The sequence below is a fragment of the Lygodium microphyllum genome, chromosome 28, assembly GCF_053477565.2.
Source record: "Lygodium microphyllum isolate KBCC chromosome 28, Lygodium_microphyllum_v1.1.10, whole genome shotgun sequence".
In the NCBI taxonomy this organism is placed as follows: Eukaryota; Viridiplantae; Streptophyta; class Polypodiopsida; order Schizaeales; family Lygodiaceae; genus Lygodium; species Lygodium microphyllum.
Window position 1 is genome coordinate 81014948 of NC_141162.1, and position 24133 is coordinate 81039080.

General features: G+C 39.6%; 1 protein-coding gene across 1 annotated transcript; it reads left to right on the forward strand.

The window, feature by feature from the left end:
- LOC148011667 (ATP-dependent RNA helicase) lies at positions 1–21764 on the forward strand. Its single transcript, XM_087670674.1, has 2 exons — positions 1–373; positions 21402–21764. Exon 1 carries the CDS (start codon positions 80–82, stop codon positions 368–370), a length of 291 nt encoding a protein of 96 aa, XP_087526800.1. The 5' UTR covers positions 1–79; the 3' UTR covers positions 371–373; positions 21402–21764.
- Positions 21765–24133: the final 2369 nt, after the last annotated feature.

Genomic DNA, 24133 nt, shown 5'->3' on the forward strand with positions numbered 1-24133 from the left:
TCTCTCTCTCTCTCTCTCTCCGTGTCTGTCTGTGTGCATCCATTGTGTCTCTACAGTAGCAGCAGCAGCAGGAGCCGCCATGGCTATGCAGTTTTTCAACAGCCTCCGCAGCATGAAGGTCAAGGAAGTCCCTGCGTACGTGAAGCCGATGCTGACCCGTGACAAGATCAAGAAGACCGCGAACGATTATCTGGAGGAATACAGACGCAAGTACATCGAGACCAGCAGCATCAAGCCCCTTCAACACTTTCTGATTTCCGTCTGTGTCATGTCGTACTTCGTAAACCACTTGCCACACGCCCGCCGCCATGCTCTCGAGGAGGAGGAGGCGGCCCGGCATGGCGGGAAAGGTCACGGCCACGGCCATTAATAGGTTTTCTTCTCGTAGCCTCAGAAGCTTTTTTTGTTTTCTGGCATTTGTTCTTCCGATATGCTTTTTAGAACCGTCCTTTGTTTGGCTGATCATGCCTGGCGTTTGAAAGTTTCTGTAAAGCTTGCATCTGTTGGCAGTGTGCTCAGCCATGGCGCACAAGTAAAAGCATTTGGATCTACATTCGTTTTCATAGTGTGGCTGTTGTCATACCATCTGAAAGAATGATCACACCCGGCATTTGAACATTTCTGTAGACCTGGCGTCTGTAGGCAGTGTGTAGCCATGGCGCACGAGTAAAAACTTTGGATCCACATTAGTTATCACAGTGTGGTTGTTGTGTTCCTTAAGGGGGTTCTTAAATATTCAATGTCCTTAGATGCTTTAACATTTGGTGCCGGGAAGTTTAGGAACCTACTTTATGCTTTATGGTGAGTCTGTAAACACACATAGTAAGGTGAAAAGCTCCAGGTATCTTGTATTTTCCTGTCATAGGGGCTCAAGATTCACGAGGCCTTTCATCTCTTGTTAGATGAAAGCATTGCCTTATGAACCACCAAACAAAAGCACTTCTTTAGAGTCTTAAGTGTTAACTGAGTCAAGTGATTGTCACATCTTGGATTCTGGAAAATTCAGTGTCTTCTCAAATTGTGCCAAAGCTTTTGATTGCTTTTTGCGATGGCTGATGTTGACTGCAGTTGAAACACATTCACTGCTTTAGATTGATGAGGCCTTTCATATCTTGGTTAATGGTAAAGCTATCTCATGAACCACCAAACAAAAGCAACATCTTTATAGTCTTGAGCATCGATTGATTCAGCTGATTATCACAACTTGGGTTGTGGAAAAATATGAGACATAAAATAAAAAGAAGCTAGTTTGAATGTTGTGGGCTGATGTGCTCGGTAAAATTGACCATTGCTGGTGGAAGTGGATGTCATTGACTTTGCAAAGTTTGTAACTTCATACCCAATTATACACCTTGTATCCTTTGAGAGCATAAAATCTGCTGGCACAAAATGTGGTGCTAGAGCATGTTGTGGACAGATCACCATTGCTCAAGACATTTGTGTCACCAACCTAACCTTAGGGGTCTCAAATACAAACCATGTAAGAGTTTGTATTTGAGAGATCTAGGATTGTGGGTGCACTTCTATTTAGGAATATGGGCTTCTTCATTCTTTGCTAAAGGCAAATCGATCCTTAGCTTAAGAAGATATGTCAACTAATAGTAACCAACAAAGCATCTGTATACTAGATACTAGGATTGGTCATAAAAGAGATGGACAACATGGAAGTATTGCATTAGAGATGGGTTGTTTCTCCATATACTATTTTAAAATATTTGATTACTTATTGAATGGGAGATCCAACAACTCTCTAGAAGGACTATGGATAGAAAACCATACGATTCTTGGATAGGTAACTCACAATGATGGATGATGGATTACCTATATATAAGCTATAGTAGTGGTTAGCTGCTATAGATAGGTTACTTGATAAACAATTCATTGCAGGAGTTTTGCATAGTTTGACATTGTGATTATGAATTGATCTAAGATGGCTTGTGAGATCAGCCTGCTTTCTATGAAGGGTGAACGACCTGATTTACGATAACTTACAGTAGGCAATAAATATACAAAGCTGAAGTTGCAAACTTTAGTTTTTAATCTTAGACAGCCAACACTTGCATGGCTCCAATAATTGTCGTCCCTTGTGGTATGTCTTTAACTATGTTTCTCTAATTTGAAGTACGAAGAGATATAGGCTGATCTCTCTTTAAATTCAATACAATGGGCTGTCATAAATGACCGATTACCTTTAGAATCAATTTGCCCCTTGATTTGATTATTGATTGGGCACAAATTGGTCTTCAAGCTCTTGCATGCCAGCCATAGTAAATTGAGAATGGACTACCTCTTGGATTAGTTGCAATTTTCTGGTCTTTAGCTATTACACGGAGTACAAGGTTTTTGGTGAACCTCAATGCAATGATTAGTGAGCCCTCCTCGTCTATATTTGTCTCTCATTGAGGCGGAGAAGGAAATATGCTGCTCTTGTCCTATCGTGTCGCTTGATCAATTGTCTCTAGTCTCTTGGCTGGAATTGGTATGTTTCAGCTGATGACCTGTTGTAGTAGTCTCTCTTTTGTCTCTCAACCCTCACATGCGTCAAAATGGTTGGGATGACCCGTCAACCAACCCCCAAAATAGTTGTCACTTAGGTTGCATGGGTAATTTTGACAAGCTAGCAACCTATTTTGCTGCTTGGCAACCTTCTAATTGTAATTTTCGGCATTAATTATTCAAATTCAAGCAACTAATTTTTGAAAATTAATTAATTAATGTTGGAATCTTTCCCAAGAAGTGGCTAGTGCCCATTCACTTTTAATGTGCTAACCCCCATGGGACATTTAATTGCCTTGAACATTAATTTGCCTTGGATTGGCATCGGCTAATTAATTAATGTCTAGTTTCACTATGTCACCATTGGACATTTAATGACCCAATTAATGGCCTAGATTCAAATTGACACCGGGCACTTGCAAGTACTTGTCCAATGGTCGCTATCAACCTATCTTTTAGTTCGCGTGTACTTGCAAGGGTTCTCCCCCCCTACCTCCATGGAGTTCCATGTGCATAGCTTGCTTGTCGCTTGCGAGCTCCATACCCAACAATGGTTGCAGGCACAAATGGAAAATAGGGAGTGTGCATCTTGGCCAATTGTTGTTGCATGTCTTTGATTTGAGTTTGGAGAATTGCCACCAATGTTGAATCTCAATTAGATTTCATGGAAGATGATCCTTCGGGATGTTGCTTGTGTGTGTATTGGTTCGAGAGAAGCCATGCATCCTTCTATGAGATTGCGCAATGAAAGGACATGAACACAAAGAGAGAAAGAGACTGTAGGATGGAAAATGAAGGAAGAAATTTGCACTGATTGAGAATGAATGCTGAATACAACAGTGTGGACTAATTAGTCCTTGTGAGCAACCCAGGGAATCAGTGGGGGCGTTAGATTAGGTTGAGAATGATGATGGCAACGGCAACATTGGAGATAGATGAGTATACCGAAGATGGAGGAGCACTTGCAAAAGATGATTTGCCCTAGTTGGCAAACCTACTATATATATAGTAGAAAATATGCTTAACTAGCTGACTTGATGCTGGCGGACCAGTTGCCACTTGGTCGACATATAAAAATGCTGAAAAATGTAGTTAATGTGGCAAAAAAATCCCAAGGCAAGAACAATGTCCTACAGGTTGGGAAATTTAGAAATTGGACAAGAAACTCAACTAGAAATGCACATTAAAATACAAGGGCTCCCATGTATCTCTCAAACTCTAACAAGAGCTCACAATTAGGAGGTGATAGACATCCTAAAATAAGTAGGTGAACACCCCCTCTTAGATTTTAGGAGTGTTTGAAGACCCAAAAATCTCATGTGATGAAGCATAGAAGCCTTGGGCAAAGGCTTTGTGAAGAGATCTGCAACATTGTCCTCCATGGGAAAGTAAACGACCGATAACTTGGAATCCACGATCTTCTCTTGAACATAATGGTATTGGATCTCAATGTGCTTCTCTTGAACATAATGGTTCTTAGCCACAGCGAGGGCACTTTGGTTGTCCACGCATAGCTGAGTGGGTATTGTTTGGGGAAAACCAATCTCCAACAGTCGATGGAGCCTCATTGCCTCCATAGCACTTGGAGCAAAGAGTGTGGTACTTTGCCTCTATAGAAGAAAGTGTCATAGAAGGGTGCTTCTTACTACTCCATGAGATAGCTCCTTAACTAAGGGAGAAAGCAAAATTTGTAGTGGACCGTCTCGAATCCACATCACTTACCCAATTAGAGTCACTCCATCCAGAAAGAGTGGCCCTCTCTCAGTTTATGATCTCGTAGGATCGACTCCCTTGTAGATAGTGTAGAACGTGCAAAGTGGCTCTCTAGTGAGCGTGAGTTGGAGTCTTCATAAAAGAAATCAAATCCATGATAAATGAGATTTCTGGTTGAGTTTTAGCATGTTGGATATTTTCTAGTTTTCTATGAAATTATTTGGATATGAATACAAGGTCAATAGCAATATTAATATCACTACTAACAAACCCATGTAAAAATGTATTTTAGTGATAAATGCTTGGCTTGGGAATTCAAATACTTTTCTTTGCATGTAAATAATTAGAATGATAATCACTTTGTATAGATTATATAAGCCAATGTTGCCTTTTAGCTGGTCAATATATTATTCATGAATTTTTGTTGGCGAAAAATCAAGGATTGGTAACCATGTACTTGGTGATTTTCTCTACTTTAATCATAATTTTTTCTTTCCATTCACATAGTTGAATTTTCTTTTATTCTACGGTTTTACTACTTGAGCACACATCTTTGTCAAGGGTATGTTAATAATAGGATTTGAAGATGGGTCTCTTATACTTCACCTCTACTCACAAATTGGTCGTGGGTTGATGTAGTGGGCTTTGATTTCTTCATGTCCTACACTTTTTCCAATCACACAATTTTCCAGTAACACACATAAAAAGCAAAGGAACTCAACATTGGCTAAGTTCAAGACTTTAAACATATTTTTTAGAGTCTTCAATGCATCCCCAATGTGCCATGGAATGGTATATTTCCTATAGCTAGATGTAGCGTCCACTCTCCTGTGTACCTATCCAAAGAGCAGCCCCTAAAGATGCATCCTCCACATTGATTGCATCTTGGGTAAAGATGACTCGGGTACCTAATTGTGAATAGTGGTCCCTACTCCTCGCATGGGGATGAAAGTGTTGTCACCAATGGTGTTGGATTCTCCTCTAGATCTCTGTTTTGAAGCTAATCCTAGGGATAAGTCATGTAGAAAGAGGCCCCACTATCCACAAACCAAGGCTTTTCTTTAAAAGAAGAAGCAAGTGTTGTATCCTCCACCTTGAATAAGTATACGAAGGTAGACTCTGTGGTAGTGGGTGTGGCCTTCGAATTCTTGGACCCCTCCTTGGGCTTCAATGTTAGCACTTCTCCTCAAGATGAGTGCCCTTGCCACAATGGGGGCACTTAGGCGGCTTCTTGGAAACCTTGGAATCATCTTTTTTGTCATTTTGTCTCTTAGCATGGGGCTTTCCCTTCTTCCCTGTGTGGTAAAAGCCTTTGTGGAGTTGGATCCACTAGTACCTATATCTCTGACTGCTTGTCATGCTCCAAGACTAGTGGGGCAAGGTCCTCCCGAAGAAGTGTATCTCGGGTCTTAGAAGTAAGAAGATTGGTGTAGGATACATGATACATCAAACTTGGGAGATGGTAGCTGAGTTAATAGAGTCATGGCCATGTCCTTCGAAGATATAGTTTGTTTGAGAGATGCAAGCTCCTCTCTCATGTCCTTTGATTTGTTGATGTGGTACTTCATGGAAGGAGAAGTATTGACATTGAGCATCTGAATTTTCTTCTAGACGGTTATTTGGTTAGCAAATGTCTTCTGATGGAATAGAGACATGAGCTTCTTCCAAACCTTTGCAGTAGTCTTCAATCTGCGAACATGCACTAGGACAAAATCCTATAAGCTCATAAAAAGAAAGGATCTAGCTCGAGAGTTGAGCTGATCCCATAAGGTAGCACGATCCATTGTTGATCCCATCCCTGCATGCAGCGTGAGGCATCAGCGAGGGCACCAAATCAGGTTGAGAATGGCGATGGTAGTAGTAGTTTGGGGATAAAGGAGTATGCTGAAGTTAGAGGAGCAACTTGCGAGAGATGATTTGCACCAACCAACAAACCTGCTATACATAGTAGAAAATATGCTAAACTGGCCAACCAGCTGCCACATGGCCAACTGCATTTAATGCAGTTGGCAGCATATAAAAATGTCAAAAAATGCAGCTGACGTGGTAGACAAATCCTAGAGGGCAAGACAATGTCCACAAGGTGGCACAGCTTGGGAAATGGAGAAAATGGACAAGAAACTCGATTGGAAGAAGTAATGCACACTAAAATGCTAGAGCTCCCATGTCTTAGTCAGACTTTGACAAGAGCTCCTATGTCTCTATCAGACTCTAACAAGAGCTCACTAGGAGATGACAGATTGACAACCTTAGAATAGGTAGGCTAACATCTCCATGCATAGTAGCCATAAACGTAAAAAGCGTTTAGAAATGAAACGTTAGAAACGTGTTTTGTTTCTTTTAAGAGGGGGTAAAATAAGAAATGTGGGTTTTTTTGTTATTGGGGTTTTTTTAATAGTTTTAACTCAAGGAGGAGGTTTTGAACCTCTATGGAACTCTCACTTAGACAAAGAAAGGCCAATCAAGCTTGAGTGATAATACATGAGAGTTAATTAAGAATAATATGTTACATATCCATGATCCATTATTGACTTATGTCAAAGTTAGTCTTTAGACAAGCTATACTATGGTTCAGACCTCAAACACTATGTTTCATACATCTCACAAAAAAAAAATTGAAATAAACATATAAATAGCTCATGTACAATATGGATTGAGTCAAGTTGCAATATCATGATTCTCATTTCAAAAGAAATTGACAAAATGTCAAAATCCGGAAGGAGTATATATCATAAATAACTCGTAAATGAGACTAAAGTTGTATAATAATCAACTCTCAAGACAAGAATAGAATCTAGATACTAGATTGCTAGAGTCCAATAACTAAACAAAATCCCATAAAAGTAATTTTGTCATAAAAAATCTTGTCCTTATGAGTCTACTCATCATCATGATCATGTTTAACATTGCCCAACAATTTTTATTAGAAAGCCCATGTTTTTGGGCCCCCCTCACCCCCTCTCTTGGTTGTTTTTTACTGTAAAAAACGTTTCTTACTTTAAGAAACGTATCGTAAGTTTCAAACTCAAAGAAACATGTTTCTTTGCTACTATGTCTCCATGTGCTGAAGTTTAGTAGGAGCAGGTGTATGAAATGAAGACATTTCGTGAGAAGTCAAAGTGGTGAGAGAGAAGGAATAGACCAAGAGAGAACAAGAAGATTGAGAGAAAAAGATATGTATGTGCAAATTAGAGTTGAGAGAGTGGCATGGTGTAGATCTATTCAGTTGTGTCGACCAATGTGCCAAGAGTCCAAGAGGGGTGATTACACAATGAATGTGTACAATAGAGCCTCTAGTCCTATAAATAGGACTTAGCTGCCCTAACCCAGAAGTTTCCTTAGCACTAAACCGCTTTATGACCGCTGTGACCAATGCTACTAATGTCCATTCGGATATCCAAGGATGTAACATATTGGATGGAATATTTCAAAAATTTTGCTTTTTCTTTACATTAGGTTACATGTGTTTTTTGTTTTCAACCATGGATACTTTGTATGAAGATGCTTTGTACACAAACCTTACAATGTAGAGGCAACACAAGCGGCAATGAAGGTGACACTTGAGGTAGTATTATTTTGCCAAGAGCTCACTAGTTTCCAAAGTCAGATGACTTCTTTTGTTTTCATGGTCTTTCAACTTTGATGGAAGGTCGTTGACATGGGGTGGCATATGGGACGAAGATTGGGATAATTGGAGTAGTTGGTGGTCCCAAATTTAGCGGTTGAGGATTTTAGTATGGTGGGTTTGTACCACAACTTTCTAATAGCTAGCAATAAGAGGGCTAGCGTTGTTTAGGTGTCCCCTTTGCCAAGTACACATGGAGGTTTGGAGCACATTGGGCAGGAGTACTCTCCTACTTCTACTTATGTTTCGGATATCTTTACCCCTTATCCATAGGGTGCCTCGAGTAGGATTGTCAGCTCATGTGTGTCTATGCATGCATGTTAAGGCTAGGCACATTGCCTTTTATTTAGATATTATTTTAGTGATTTTTGTGTGGCATTTTATGCCAGTCGGCCAACATTAAATGTTGGCTGATCGGCTGCTATTTTAGGCCTATTTATTTTGTGGCTCTTCCTCGTCCCATTCAGTCATCATCTATAACGTATCTGGTAGTATTACGGGACTGTCTTCTGTAGATGTCCCTTTGAGTCCTGTTGATTCTCTTGATGAAGCAAGAGAAATCTCTCTCTCTCTCCACCCAACCACGCTGAGGAAGATGCTGGAGTGGAAAAACGACATTGTGACTCCTTTGCCAGCCGTCATTAGCTGGTGAGCTATACTATTTTTACGACTCACTTACTTCCTAAGCTCCCCTTAACCCTGTACGGGCACCCAAGGCCCCTGGATGGTCATCTCTCGTGCTTGTTTCCCAATAAGTTACATTTATTGATGTAACATTTCCTCCCCCTTAAGAATCAGTTTCGTCCTCGAAAACGATACTTGGAAGGTCCAACTATAAATTGGAAAACCTTTTTCTTACAGTGCTCACTCGCTCCCATGTGGAGCTTTCTTCTAAACAGTCCCTCCATTTTACTAGACATTCTTGATAAATAGTATGCCTTGTTCGTCTGTTACGAACATTTAAAATTCTTTCTGGTTCATGTGGAATAGATTGGTCACCTAATAGCTCCTCAATGTTATCATTTAAGACTAGATTATCCATATCACCCAGCTTCTTTCTTAGCTTGCTTACATGGAAACCTGGATGTGTTTTACTACCAGCAGATAGTTGGAGCTTGTAAGCTTGTTTTCCCACCTTCTTAAGTATTGTGTAAGGACTACAATATTTGGGTGAAAGCTTTGGACATCGTCTTGTTTTCATAGTTTATTTTGTCCAAGCACTTAAAGATAAACCAATTCCCCTTTCTCAAAGGAGATGTCTCTTCGGTGAGGATCTGCATAAGCTCTAGCTCGGTCTTGAGCTTTCTTAATATTTTCTTGAGCAAATTTTAACATACTATTCATATCCTCCAAAAGATCCTTTGCTGCTTGAACCCTTTCCTTATGGAGTCCTATTGCACGAGGAGCTCTGGGCTGAAACCCATACATTAACATAAATGCACTATATCCAGTGGAAGAGTGTTTGGCACTATCATATGCAAACTCTGCTATTGGTAAATATTCTTCCCAATTAGTTTATCTTTTACTTACATATGCTCTCAACATATCTTCAAGGATTTGGTTAACCCTTTCAGTTTTCCCATCAGTTTGCGGATGCTCCGTCGTACTCATGCTAAGTTTAGTATCCAACTTCCTAAATACCGCACGCCAAAATTGACTATCAAATTTTCTATCCCGATCAGAAACTATATTTGCCGGAAGGCCATACGATCGGTATATGTTCTCTATGATCAGTCTAGCCAATTTTGGTGTTTTAACATCAGTTGAAGTTGGAATAAACCTAGCCATTTTGGTTAACCTATCCACAATCACCCACACAGAGTTGTGCCCCCTCTGTGTCTTGGGTAACGCGACAATAAAGTCCATGGAGATACTCTCTCATTTTCCCGAAGAAATCTCTAATGGGTGGAGAAGTCCTTCCATTTTTAATCTTTCAGCTTTATTAATGTGGCACTTATTACATTTGACTACATAGTCAAGGACGTCCTTATTCATTCCAGGCCAATAGAACTGCCTTTTAATAAGACTATAAGTCTTATTAACTCCTAGATGTCCCACACTAGGGGTATCATGACACTCAAAGAGTATTTAGCGCCTTATTTCTTTGTCTTTTGGGACACATACCCTACCTTTGTAGAGTAAATAACCATTATCAATGGTAAAATTCTTTCATCTGAATCCCATTTGAGCAACCCCTGATGCTCCATTTCCTTGTTGAACATCCTCAGATGTTCCTTCCTCAATGGAGGCCCTTCCATTTGGATCCCCATTTTCAATTGTTTCCCATATGTTTGAATATGCCGGATCAACTTGGCATTTCTCTTTTAAGGATTCAAGCAAATTGGAGTGAATTGAGTAAAACTCAATTCATTTATGATGGGCATTGTGCTGAGTGCATCAACTACTATATTGTACTTTCCTTTTCTATACCTTATTCCATAGTTGAACTCTTGAAGGAGTTCGGTCCATTTAGCTTTACGCCCTTGTAGATCCGGTTGGTCATTAAGCCACTTAATGCTTTCATGATCCGACAAGATCAAAAGTTTGTCACCGTACAAATAGTGCCTCCATTTCTTTATTGCATGTACTATTGCATAGAGCTTCCTCTCATAAACGGAATAATTCCGTTTTGCATGGTCTAATTTCTTGCTTTCAAAAGCAACCGGTTGACCCTCTTATAATAAGACTGTGCCTACTGCCTTGTCACTGGCATCAGCTTCAACCACGAATGGTTTATTGGGATCCACAATTAATAGTATTGGAGCTGTAGAAATGGCTACCTTAAGTTTTTGAAAACTTTCATTTTGGTCTGTTTCCCAATTAAAGCTCTTCCCTTTCCCTTTAAGTTGGTCCGTCATTGGAACAACTATCTTGTTATAATCTCGAATGAATCTATGATAAAACCCAAATAAGCCCATGAAGATCTGCAACTCTTCCAGGTTCCTTGGAGATGGCCATTCAATAATTGCCCTTAATTTTTTTGGATCCATCTTGATTCTCTCTTTCAAGATAATATGCCCCAAATATTTAACCTCTTGTGCGAAGAATTCACATTTAGTTTTCTTTGCAAAAAGGGAATGGGTTCTTAACAATTGGAATACTAACCGTAAGTGTTCCAAAAAAACTACTACAAAGCGTCCTAGATAGGGCCGTAACACATTATTCATCAACTTCATAAATGTAGCTGGTGCATTTGTGAGGCCAAAAGGCATCACCAAAAAATCATAATGCCCGTATCTAGTACGAAATGCGGTCTTAGGAACATCTTGGGTCTTAATTCTTACTTGGTGATAGCTTGATCTTAAGTCAATCTTTTTGAAGAATTTTGCCTCTTGTAATTGATTAAAAAGATCTTCCATTCTGGGCATAGGAAATTTATTCTTCACCGTTATCTTATTAAGTACTCTATAATCAACACAAAGTTGCATAGAACTATCTTTTTTCTTTACCAATAAAATTGGCGAAGCCCAAGGTGAATTGCTTGGTTGTATAAACCCCTTTATCAAGGTATCCTTGATTTGTCTTTCGACTTCTTGGTGCTGTGTTTCACTTAGCTTGTAAGGTGGTTTAGAAATAGGGCATGTATTTCCCATCTATGCTGATTGGGTGATTTATATCACCCCTATCTGGTGGAAGGCCACTAGGTAAGTCAGAAGGAAATACATCTTTAAATTCATCTAACAAACGACTTAATTTATTATTTACATTCAACTCACAAACATAAGAAAATTGTTGCTTTATATTACAAGAAATAAAAGTGTCTTGTGCAAAAAGCGACCATAACATATATACCTCACAAGCTTTCTTCTTTATCAGCTTTTGAACTTCAAGGGAACACATCAACGGGTTGTCAGATACTTCATGTTCACCTTGAATCACAAAAGTCTTACCATCCCTTTCAAATTCGAGTGTATTATGACGATAACTATGCTTCAAGGATGGTTTCAATCCCCATAGCCACTCCCTCCCTAAAGCAATATCGGCTCTTTCCATATTCATAATCTGGAAATCAAGCTTATCTTTATATCATTGGATCTCGATTTTCAAATTGGATACCATTGTATCCCATATTTTGTTATCCTGACCTTGCATCATGCGAACAATGTATTGATGCTCACTCTTTTGTTGGGGAAGTTTTAACTTTTTGACAAGTGCATAACTTATGAAATTGTGGGTGGCAGAGTCATCAATCATGACTCTAATCCTCTTCCTACCTATCGATCCATGCACTCTAACTAAATCATGTGGCTCGAAGATAGGTTGCCACATAGAAGTTGACATACAACACCTATGTTGTACATCCTTGTGTAAGACCTCTAAAGATTTATACTTTTCATGGCCCTTTAGTTCCAGGGTTTGCACTACATGGATTTGTTTCTCTTTTTCCTTGCCCTTGTCCTTATCCTTTCCTTTATCTTCTTCCTTTTTCCTTTGAGGGCAATTCCAAGTAGCATGGTTAGGAGATAGGTAATTGAAACACAACCTTTCTTTTTTGGCCTTATCAAAGTCATCTTGGCTTAGCTTTGGTCGTACATATTGTTTCTTTTCAAAGGGTTGTTTCTTACCCTTAAGGAATGGCATTTTCCTTTTGGATTTACCTACAAATTTGAGGTCTCAAATTCCTTAGTCTTGGGCTCTGTGTCAGTGAGACTAGTGAGTGCACCTGGACGCGTATTATCTTCATTGATTAATGCAAATTTAATTGCCTCTTCAAGCGCCTTAGGTGAACTCCTTTTCACTTCCTTATTATAGGCCTTATCTAGCTCTCTTATAAATCCTCGTCTTTTGAAATTCATCTATTCCTTCCAATTTGAGAATTATCTCACGATACTCCTCGAGATATATTAGAAAAGATCTTCCCTTTTGTCTGACAAAATCCCAATCTTTCCAATTTCTTTCCGTTTCATTTTCAGGAAGGAATTCTTTCAAAAAGATCGATTCAAATTGAGCCCAAGTTTCAGGGATTTTATTTTCCTCCTTTAAAGTTTTCCACCATTTATACGCCTTTGGCCCCAAGGTTAAACTGGCCTCCAGCGCTTGAAGATGTGGTGGAGTATTCTTTAATTTGTGCAAATCCTCCCATTTTTGGAGGAAGTTAAAGATAGTGTCTTTGTTTCTATCTTTTTCCTCTCCATGAAACCGAGGGGGTTTCATATCTTTTAACACTGAGTTGTTTCTCAGTTTTTGGTGGGGTTCCCTAGGGTCTCTCATAGTCACATCTAGATCTTTCGATGAAGATGGAATATCTGAGGTCTCTACCTTACCTTTATCTCTTTCTAGTAATAAAGCTAATTGGGATTTTATTTTGGTGAATGCTTGAGTTAGCAACTCCATTTGAACCCCTTGTGCTTGCACATGAGCACTTAAATCATCAAATTGTTCTTGTGTAGCAAAAAATTCTTTCCAGTGTTCTTCTTGTATTTCAGTTTCACGGGGATCCACCATAGGGTGGTCCTCGGAACTAGAGCCTTAGGTTACCCCCTCTCTCTCTCTTTTCCCTCCATCTATACACTGAAATTGGAAAGAAAAAGCAAGAAACTTAGAAACAAAAGTGCTTCCCTGATTACAAAGGTAGGACAGATGTCGACAGCCTCTATAGCTCAGTGGTAGAGATGACATGAGGAGCGGTGCGGCTTTGCTCAGATCTGCACTGGTTGTATGTAGGTTCCGTGGCACAAGAAACAAGGCCTGTCGGGCAGTGTGACAAAATGGGTTGTGCTTTTCTGTCGGCAGGAACGCTGGATTATCGTGTCACTGGATGTGGCCTTGAAAATTATGGAAAATATGGGCGGGACGTGGCCGGAGTAATGATTGGCGTGGCCCGTGTTGACGCAGGACTATAGTCGCGAACAGTCCATAGCAACGATACCGGTTTCTAGTTGTGATTAAATTGCCTGTTTTTAGGTTTTTCGCTCTGATACCAGTATAATGTATTTGACAGTATTACGGGACCGTCTTCTGCAGACACCCCTCTGAGTTCTATTGATTCTCTTGATGAAGCATGAGAAATCTCTCTCTCTCTCCTCTCTCTCTCTCTCTCTCTCTCTCCACCCAACCACGCTCAGGAAGGTGCTGGAGTGGAAAAACGATGTCGTGACTCCTCTGCCAGCCGTCATTACTTGGTGAGTTATACTATTTTTATCACTCACTTACTTCCTAAGCTCCCCTTAAACCCGTATGGGTGCCCAAGGCCCCCGAACGGTCATCTCTCGCAGTTGTTTCCCAATAAGTTACATTTATTGATGTAACATCGTCATTCATCAGGTGGGCTTCTTGTTGGAGAAAGGAGCTGTGCCAATGCCCATGCAGCCAGTGACTCATTTTTGTATGTGTCATTCTCGTGTTTGGTATATGGATTCTATTTTCCAAGCACATCTTGGAATTCTCTTTTTTTGCAGTGTTCTTTTGTTTTCTTTCTCTTTTGTCTTGTGTTTAACAATTTATTTTAGCACTTGTTTATGCTTTCATTGCTATACTACTTTTGATGAAACTAGCCTTCCTTTTGTGGATAGGTGGTAATTCCCTAATTACAACTTAGTTACAGTAGTAACATTTATTATAAAACTGAGAAATGCAAATTAACTTATAATCTTGGATAATGGACACCTTGTTGGCCCCAAAACTGATGCCCCTTTCGGAATTTCTTTAACCTAATTGAAGAAGAAGTTGATGTACAATAATTCTCCCAATCCCTTATTGTATTCCAGCTCCCTTGCTGTCCAAAATGACAAGCAAGTCTTCAATTTGATTTGCCCCTTTATTTGGGCAGTCAATTGGCCTTCACTCGCTTTGATGGAGATGGAAAATGTCCCAAATTCATCGAATCCACATGTTAAGTGAGGTTTCAAATATACATGTCCTCACGACCTTTGACATGGTATTAGATTACAAGATCTATGCTCTTGCTCAACGCTTCTGTTGATTATAGGTCTTCTGTGTTAGTTTGTTGATTAGGTGCCAGCTTGCTGCTGTCCCACGCCCCATTTGTTGGTTGATATCTCTATGTTTACGGCATTTATTGCAGCGACTGTTGACATCAACAGCTCCAACCCTTGTGTTTACATGTTGCGCCTTTTTGGCGTTCCTTGCCTATCTGTCGTTTACTATTTTGTTGCTGTGCTCTCAATCTTTGATTGTTTTCATGCAATTTTGATGCCGATACCATTGTGTTTTTGTGATTAGCTTGTGAATATTGCATGTAAACTCTATTTTGTGTAGTCTATGCTTGTGGTTTGACTGTATTTCCTCTTCGTATACCCTCTATCCTCTATTTTCTATTCTTTTGCTCTCTAAATTGCCCCTCCATGCACTTCTAGAGATGATAAGTTACATGGACCAGACTATCTTACTGTTTACATGGAGTGTTGTAACGAAAGCTTGGTTTGTACAGAAGTGGATTTGGTACATTGTATGTGGAGCTATTCCTTGGTCTCAGCGTCCTTTTTCTCTTCTTGAAGATGTGATGAGGATAACCATGAGGAAGCTATGCTCACATGGGATTTGGACGATGCATGTGCATATTTTGCTCTACTTCAGTATATTTCTAAAGAAGTTCTATAAACAATTATGTCTTGCAGGACATCTCTAGAAATATGGTCAAAAGCTTCAGATATTATACGAGGCACCTTTTCCCATACGTGTTGTGACCCTTTATGGATAGCTTCAGTAGATGAAGTTTGAGTCTAAGGACACCATCGAGTCATTTTAGCTCCGTGTTACATAGGTACAAGACTAGTTTCGACACATGCAGTTTGCCCTTCTAGAGGCACATCTCTTAGGAACGATACTCTATAAGTTTTCCCCAGAGTTTGGAGTGGTGAATGCTTTGAGGGCATAGACATCATCTAAACATGTGAGCTTCACACATATATCCTCAATGTATCTTGAGCATGAGGCATCTTTGCGTTTATAAGGGAGGCTTCCATCTCATTATGGAGGCTGTAGTGAGGTCTTTATAGCTTCAAAGAGGGGTGATAGGAAGAAGTACTCGAAGGCCCAATGTTATCATTGTGGTAAGAAGGGATACTTGCGGAAGGACTGCAAGGAGTTAGTAGCCTCATGGAAGAAGAAGAAGAAGCAAGATGCGGACTCCTTTGACAAGTCATTCTCTTTCTTAGATTTCAACTTCGATCCTTCAGCCAAGGGAAAGTCCAAGGTGCAGAAGGGATTTGCTTCCTTCGATCTCTTGAAGGGCTTGATGGCCCCTTTCTTTGTTGCTTTCTAGTCCAAGTGATGCGGTTCTCTCTCATGACCATCCAATGCCAAAGGGGAAGTGCGAGGGTAGTGAGATAAGGCAGTTGTGCCTCATCTATACAGGTATACCTGTGCACAGGTTCTAGAGAGGGACGTCTCGGACGCATCGATTGAAGTTAGATAGGTTAAAATCTTGGAGCTAGGATTGACATCCAGGTTCATGATGGGTTGTTATTTGATAGAGAGCCAGCTTGGTTTCTAGTCTTGAGCTTACACAAGGGGACATTTTGGTGGGTTTGGCCATAGGCAGCGAGGAATCCATGGGCACATATGTTTAGAGGCATTTTTGATAGAATGGTCTTGTATGCTACTATGAGACATTGTTGACAAACATAGAGATTTGTCATGATTCTTCTATATTTTCAAGAGCTGGTACGATTGACATTGACATAAGGTTCTCCCCGAGGCACCTTGGTGGTAGCTTGATCACCCATTGCTTCGGTATCCATGGTTTTACTTTGGTGGTTCTTTGTTGTATGGACTATGATGAGTTGTTACAAGGACGTGAAATTTTGAGATGCTTTAATCTTATTGATAATATTTGATTAAGTTATTAATCAAATGTGCAAGGTAGTTTAGCACTTGGCAGTTATTTCATGGTAACATGCCAAGGACCCAGAGGGTGCAGTGTGTGTCAAAGGCAAAAGTTGTGGTAAGTTATGCTAGCCGGGCTTTGGAGGTCAGTTGGTGTTAGTTTTGACCTTGGGACAATTGTTTGGTCAATAAGTATGAATGGTGACGCTAGGGACTAGAATTAATTAATTAATTAATTAATTAATGCCAATCTAAGGGTTAACAAAGGTTAGGGACCACTTGAAGTTGCAGATGGCCTAGCCAATTTAATTATGAATGGGCACATTTAATTTTGGGCAGGGTCAAAAGGATTGAAATTAATTTTCAAGATTATTTAATTTTGAAAATTAATTAAATGGTTGGATAATTTTGAAAAATGGGTGTAGAAGGCTAACACTTGGCAAAAATGCCCATGCAATTGAGAAAACGTTTTTGGGGGTTGGGTTGCAGCCATTCAATTGGTTTTATAGAGAGAGAGAGAGAGAGAGAGAGAGAGAGAGAGAGAGAGAGAGGGGCTGTTGGTCCATTATTTGATTAGAGAATACTGATTTGCTAAAGAAAACAGCCATTTGGGGGCCTCAACAGGGAGACACCTTTCAAGCACCTTTTAAGGACTGGCAATAGCATTGCCGATCAGGTGATAGCATTTTGGAGGTGCTTGACAGTAGGTGACTGCATTAAACGCAGGCTAGAGTAGGCAGCATGCAGATTTTAGGGTTTTCTTGCGAAGAAAATTAGATCTCTCTCTTACCTTCTTCAATCAATTCTCAAAATATCTCAACATTTCTTAGCCATTCTTAGTAGATCTCAGTCAAATTTGATGGTCTGTAGGAGGATTTCTATTGTAAACCCTAAAATTTTGTAGAAATTAGGGTTTAGCAACCACCTCGGGACTTGTGCCGATAGGATAAGGCATTGTACACTGAAATCAGCACCCGCAATTGGTTGTATTGATAGGGATTTTAGATTCTAGGCCATCCATTGTGAATTGGGGTAGCATTTGGCCAGTGTGTGGCTTCATTTGTGTAAGTCTTGGGTGAAAATCAAGGGGCAATTGACCCAAATTGCTTGCTAATTGTTTGTACAGCAAGGGGCTTTTGGATTAGCCAAGGAGATCGAAGAATCTCAGCTTATAATTGATCCATTGGCAATTGAAGTTAAAGAAATCTGAAATACCAAAAGGGGCGCCAGCTTTGGGACCAACAGTGTGTCTATTGTCCAAGATTGTTAAGGTAATGTGTGCATTTCAGTTTATACTCAATTATTAATTGCTATAATTAAGTGCTTGATTAGGTTTTACCACCCTATCTAAGAAGGCAGACTGGTTTCATTAGACATTCAACTCCGATCCAAAGAAAGATGAGCCCAACTTATCTTAAAGAAAAGTAGCTTGACTAGCCTAAGGATGTTAAGGGTAATCTAAGAATCTAGCCTAAAGGAGGGATGTTAATTGAACCAATTAGATAAGCCATAGGGTACTAACTAAGGGGGAGATCTAGAATCTGTAACATCAATGACAAGCCACTAATGGACATGGATATTGGAGGTGGAGAAATTGTGCTACTATTGTCACAGGGAGGTGAATTTTTAATGGTTTGCTTAGCATTTGATTTAGTTATTAATCAAGTGTGCAAACATGAGGTGCATTCATGTTGTGCAAGTTAGTTAAGTCACAATAACGGGCCAAGGATCGCAAGAAGTGAGTAGGTGTCAAAGACAAAAGTTGTTATATTAATCAGATACTAGGTGGACAAATTTTGGCCTAGGATATTTTATTAGCCATTTATGTTAGTGGTGACATTAGGAATTAGGCATTAATTAATTAATTTATGCCAATTTAGGGGCTACTAAATGCTCAATATTGCCTAGAAGACAAATTGGGCTAGCCAATTTACTTGTTGGTTGGCACAATTGCTTTTTTGAGCAATAATAAATAATTAAATTATTTTTAGAATTAATATTTTGAAAACTAATTTAATTGGGTTGAATGTTGGAAAATAGATAAGGAAGGTTGCCAATTGGCAAAAACTTTCCATGCAAAGGGTGGGAAGGCTGTTTAGGGCAGGAGGAGGGAGGGGGAAGCTGATTTTCAATTGTGAGCGGCTAAGGAGAGGTTTTGCTGCTGGTGACTGCTGATCTAGGGCCGAAACTTGTTGGAGATTACCCTTTTGCAGCTGGTGACTGCATTTTGCAGCCTTTGGAGACTAGCGACAATTGTGCAAATGTCTATAGCAGTTGGCAATAGTTTGTGAAGCTCTAGATCCGATTCAGTTGCTGCTGGTTTATGATTCACAACAGGGCAGCATTGGATTTCAGCTAATTTTGGCAATGAAACTTTGAAATTTCTCTCCCTTTATCCTCTCTATTTTGTTAGCTTATTCATGGCTTCCCTCAAGACATCTCAGCCAAATTTGCTTGTAGAAGTGTGCAATTGAAGAATTCTGCTGCTAAAACCTAATTTACAATAGAAAGTAGGGTTCACTAGCCACCTTGGAAAGATTGCTCAGAATTTGGAGCCTAGAACTTGAAATTCAGTTGCTAAAATTTTGCCATTTCAGAGAATTTCAAGAGACCAGCCAGTCAACATTGGATTTGGACATTTCAGAGAATTTGAAGAGACCAGCCAGTAAACATTGGATTTGGGGCAAAATTTGTCATCTGAGGAGTGAATTGAAGGCCAATCTTGAGTAAAACCAAGGGGCAAATTGGTTTGAAGGCTTGCTGTTTACTTTTGGCAGCTAGGAACGTGGATAGTGAAGGGGATTGGAGTTAGATATCAGTGTAATTCATCCAATTCTAGTAGAAGTTAAAGAGATACTGCAAGTGGCATCAATTTTCAGGGCCATTTAGGTGTCCAATGTTCAAGATTGATCGGTAATAATTTCATTTTAGTTTATGTGAATTTTGTGGTTGTTGTAATCAGTGTTAAATTAGGTCATTACTACCCATTTGCAAAAGGATTGGCTCGTTTCAACAGCCTTGGGAAAATCCTCTTATAGCTACTACAAGGTTGGTAAGAGAACTTAGCAAGTGAAGATTTAGTTTTTTGTGTGGGTTAGATATCCTTCATATTTTAACAACAATCATCTACATGCCTAGGTTTTTGGTAAAATACTAAAATGTAATAATACTTGTTCTTTTTAGGCAAGTGCTACTAGACCAGTCTTTATTTAGGTGGTTCATTATCATTTGCTTTCCCCTTCAATGAGATAACATAAATCATCATCATAGAAGGGGCAGGGGTGCTTTCTTTTAATAACCATGGAGGGTGGTATAGTGGGTGAAAAAGAAATTGCCTACACGTTGGACCAAAGGATAAAGTGCTTGCGTTCATGGAGGGTGGTATAGTGGGTGGAAAAGGGGTTTTCCACACAAATGGACCAAAGGACTGTACAAAGGATCAAATTTTAGAGCCCTAAAGCCTATGCGGGGATAAAAAATAATGTGTGCTAAAATTGGATCCTTTGTATGGGTCTAAAAGACAACCATGACCTAGACTGTACAAACATGACTAGATCATAATGAACTCAAACAAGAACATAGATACAGACGAAGGGAGGCTGCAGCTCAAGGAGTGGAGATTGTCCAATAGACAATGTCTCTTGAGAGTGGATTGAGGGTGTCTCCAACAGTTAGTCTCTTGCAGGAGTGGACCGAGGGAGTCTCAAGCAGTGTTGTCCTCTGAGAAGGGGACCTGAATACAGCAAACTGCCTATTTTGGATGTTGAAATACAGGGCTCTTTGGGGCTGGTATGACCAAATGCAGCAATATACAGCCTGGTGTGAGTTTCTGATGGAGCGTGAAGCAGCTGGCAGCCAAAATACAGCCATCTGGAGAGATCTGAGAGTAGATGATTGCTCCAGATGATGAGGATGATGCAGGACTGTTGCAGGTGATACTTGACAGCAGTTTGAAGCCAACAATGCAGCCTCCACATCCAGGGAAAAACCTGGTCAGGACAACAGCTGTAGGTGACGTGGAGCCGAAACCAGCAGTGTATGGTCCTCTAGAGGGCAGGGTGGCAGGAGCATTAGTGGCATCAGTGTCAGCTGGGCAGCACCTGAGGATGTAGATGGTAGCTCCAGGGGCTACAGGGGACAGCTTCTGCAGGATGGGCAGCAGCTTGCTGATGAGAGAGCTGGTGGAGAGGAAGAATGCTGAGGATAAGAGTGTTGGTGCAATGGGAGAATGAGTTATAAGGATGGATGCCCACTAACATGCCTATACACAGAGGGTTTTCGGGGATTTGTCCTATTGCCAAAATGAAATGCCTTTTAATGCATAAATCTTTTGGGAAACTTTTTGTGGACGTAAATTAGGACTAAACACACGATAATTGTGTTAATGTTGTCCTTAATTTTAGTGGTTCAACAAGAGTGTTCAGGGACCAATTGTCCATGCTATATGCTTTCTGATTGTCTATCTTCTCTTCTGGTGGCTTCTTTTAGGCTTAAGAGGTTTATGGGACATGCAGCTTTCTAGGAAGAATAGGCATTGGGATTTTTGGAACAGTAGGCCAGTCTGAAATAGTCATTGCTTTTAATCCATATGTATGGACGTATCATGTGTTAACAGAATTGTTCATACCATGTTTGATTTGCTGCATACTGAGACCGGCTTAATCATGTCTTGGCAGTTATTTTTTTGGTGAACTTTGGTGTATAGTTCAGATTTAATTTTCCTACAGGAAACTGTTGTGCTTTTTTTTGTCTTGTGACTTAAGTGAGATTGTGTGTGCAGGTCACTGTGGACAACATGATGATGGGATGCTTTCATATGCCAGAGACCTTTTGCAGATTTAATAAAGTAGCAAGTATTGCTATAAACGATTTAGGTGGATTTTACCTGCTTCGTTTGTCATTTGAAGGGCACATTTGCAATGGCAATATGTTCACTATCTGAAAAATGTGAACATAGTTAGTATCCATTCCATTTCAACTAGTCCATGGTCACTATTAGGTAACGTGGCATTTTTTTGAGAAGATAAAGCATTGCAAATATCATTTAATTTTTAGGTTCTAGATGGACTTGATCTTCTTCTGCTGCTGTATGTTGCCGAATTGCATGTTGAAACAACTAATGTTGGGATGTTTTGCAACTCTAGTTCAGTAGCTTGACTTCCCTCATCTTTCAGTATCTGTTTACTGGTTGCTCAGAACATAGCCATTTTGTCTATTCTAGCTTCTCAGAACAGATATGTGTAACAATCAATAAAAGCAACAGGAATTGTTTTCGGACTGAGAATTATAGGAGTTTTATATCAATGGTTTTCTTCCTAAATTTTATGTGCATTTTGATATCAAAAGAGCTTTTGAATGAAAATGGTAAATGCACACCATCAAGGTTGTAAAATAATGTTGAAATATTACGTGGCCGTCAAAGTTAGGGACTTCTTCCATTACAACTCATACCACCTTTTACCTTGAGCGAAAAACAGGCTTTTCCTAGCTTCATTTGTGTTATAAAACCCTTGTGAAGGTCAGAGGTGGTCTTAGATACACAGATCTGCATACAATTTATGATGGTTTGACTTGATGCTTTGTGGAAGGGGGTATGCACGCTGTGATGACTCTCAGATTATCTTGAATGCATCAATAGGAGCATTGTCACAATCTGGAGTCCCCAAGTTTCTAGGAGTGTATAACAGGTTTATGCAAGACAATAAAGGTGCAAAGAGAATTAAGTTGCAATATTCTTTGAACGAGCTTCACAGAGATGTACTTTGATTGCGACTTGCATGATGAGACCTTATTGGATTATCAGTCTTCTGATCATGCGATCCATTGTGGTCATGTAATTTTACAGCCAGGCAACATCTTTATTTTCTCTCATTGCTTGGTGTCTCCTAGTTTTCTAATTGTACAATCTATAATTTATAGTATGCTGGGTCCAACAAAGATACACCAACTCCCAAAATTATCCATATGAGTATGATAATTAGATCAAGGCCAAAATTGTTGACTATCATTTGTCATCGTCTCCTCTTTTAAGGTCTCTTGCATAAATTTCGCAAACATCTTGATTTCAAACAAAATTGACCAATATGTCCTTGAGGTTTGAGGAGATTACTTTATCCCAAATTCTTAAAAACTGTCAATGTGTGATGGAACTCTTATTGTTGATGACTTTGAGATTTGCAAAATTTTCCCTTTTCTACACCAGAAATCTCTCATTCTTTTCCTTCCTCTCTCATGTGGTTGTTATAACAGCGTCGCTAGTAGTTGTAGGTAATTACAGGTAGTGATGAAAGATGCAACAGGATGGGCATTGAATCTTCTAACAAATTTGTTGAATGAGGGAACTAGGTTCTTGGGCTAGGAAAGATACACATTTTTGTACTTTACTACTCTTTGGTGATGGGGTCCATTGTTGATCAGTGACTTGCACAAGGCTAAAAACCCCAAGTATGTTGCATGTTGACACGTAGTGCTCTTACATGCTCGTGTTTTGATGATAGATGAATATTGGTGCCAATTAAGCTCATGTTGGAAGAATTAAATGCACTTTCTAGTGGTGACCATGCCTTTTATGCTTATTGCCATACATTAACATCGAAGCCAAGGCTTAGACAAATGTAGCAAGGCCTTTCCACAATTGCTCATGTATTAGACAATGGATATACTCCCCTTTACTCACATATTTGGGTGTTCATGCATTGGAGGATGAAGCTAGGGTAAGTTGAGATAGGTGCAAGTCTCTTGAATTCAAGCATCATTGCTACTATGGCCAAATATGGCTACTTTAATTTTTTATTTATAGACAACAAGAGTGCAAAGTGTGATCATCCCATTAGTGTTAACACATTATGTATATTGGTTCATTGTCTTCTTATTATTAGGATAATGGTGAACACCTTGAAGTTTCCTTGAGAAAATGACTATGGTGGGTTGTTGCCTACATTTTTCACTAGCTTTCACACTCTTATTTGAGGTCTTGTTAGTGTTGCAAAGGTATCTTTGAACTTCACATGCTTGCTCAAATGTTTGATAATTATTGCAACTTTATATTTTCATACCGATTGGAATAAATCCTTGGCTTGTAGCTCCCATTTTTAGGTTGATGTGTATCTTGTATAGTATAGCCATTATATTCCACGAGAGAGTATCCAATGGACATGAATAATGTTTATAGTTGGATATGGTGAAAGGGATAGAAATCAGGTTACTTCATTGACACCTGCAACATCTTGTATTAGTCCTTACTAATCAACTATCTAGCTAGTTTTATAGGTAACATGTGCAACCTCCATATTTTCTCATGTACTTGGTTCTCTAAACTATTGTTGCGAAGAATTTGTACTTTATTGGTTCTTAGTTATGGGCCTTCTTGCATACCCCTTGTAAGTTTCATCAATTTGTAGTTGTACACTCCATGAATCTCGAATTACTTGATCATAAAGGCATGTTAAACAATTTTCTATCATTGCCATTGCCTTGGTGTAACACACACACACACACACACACACACACACA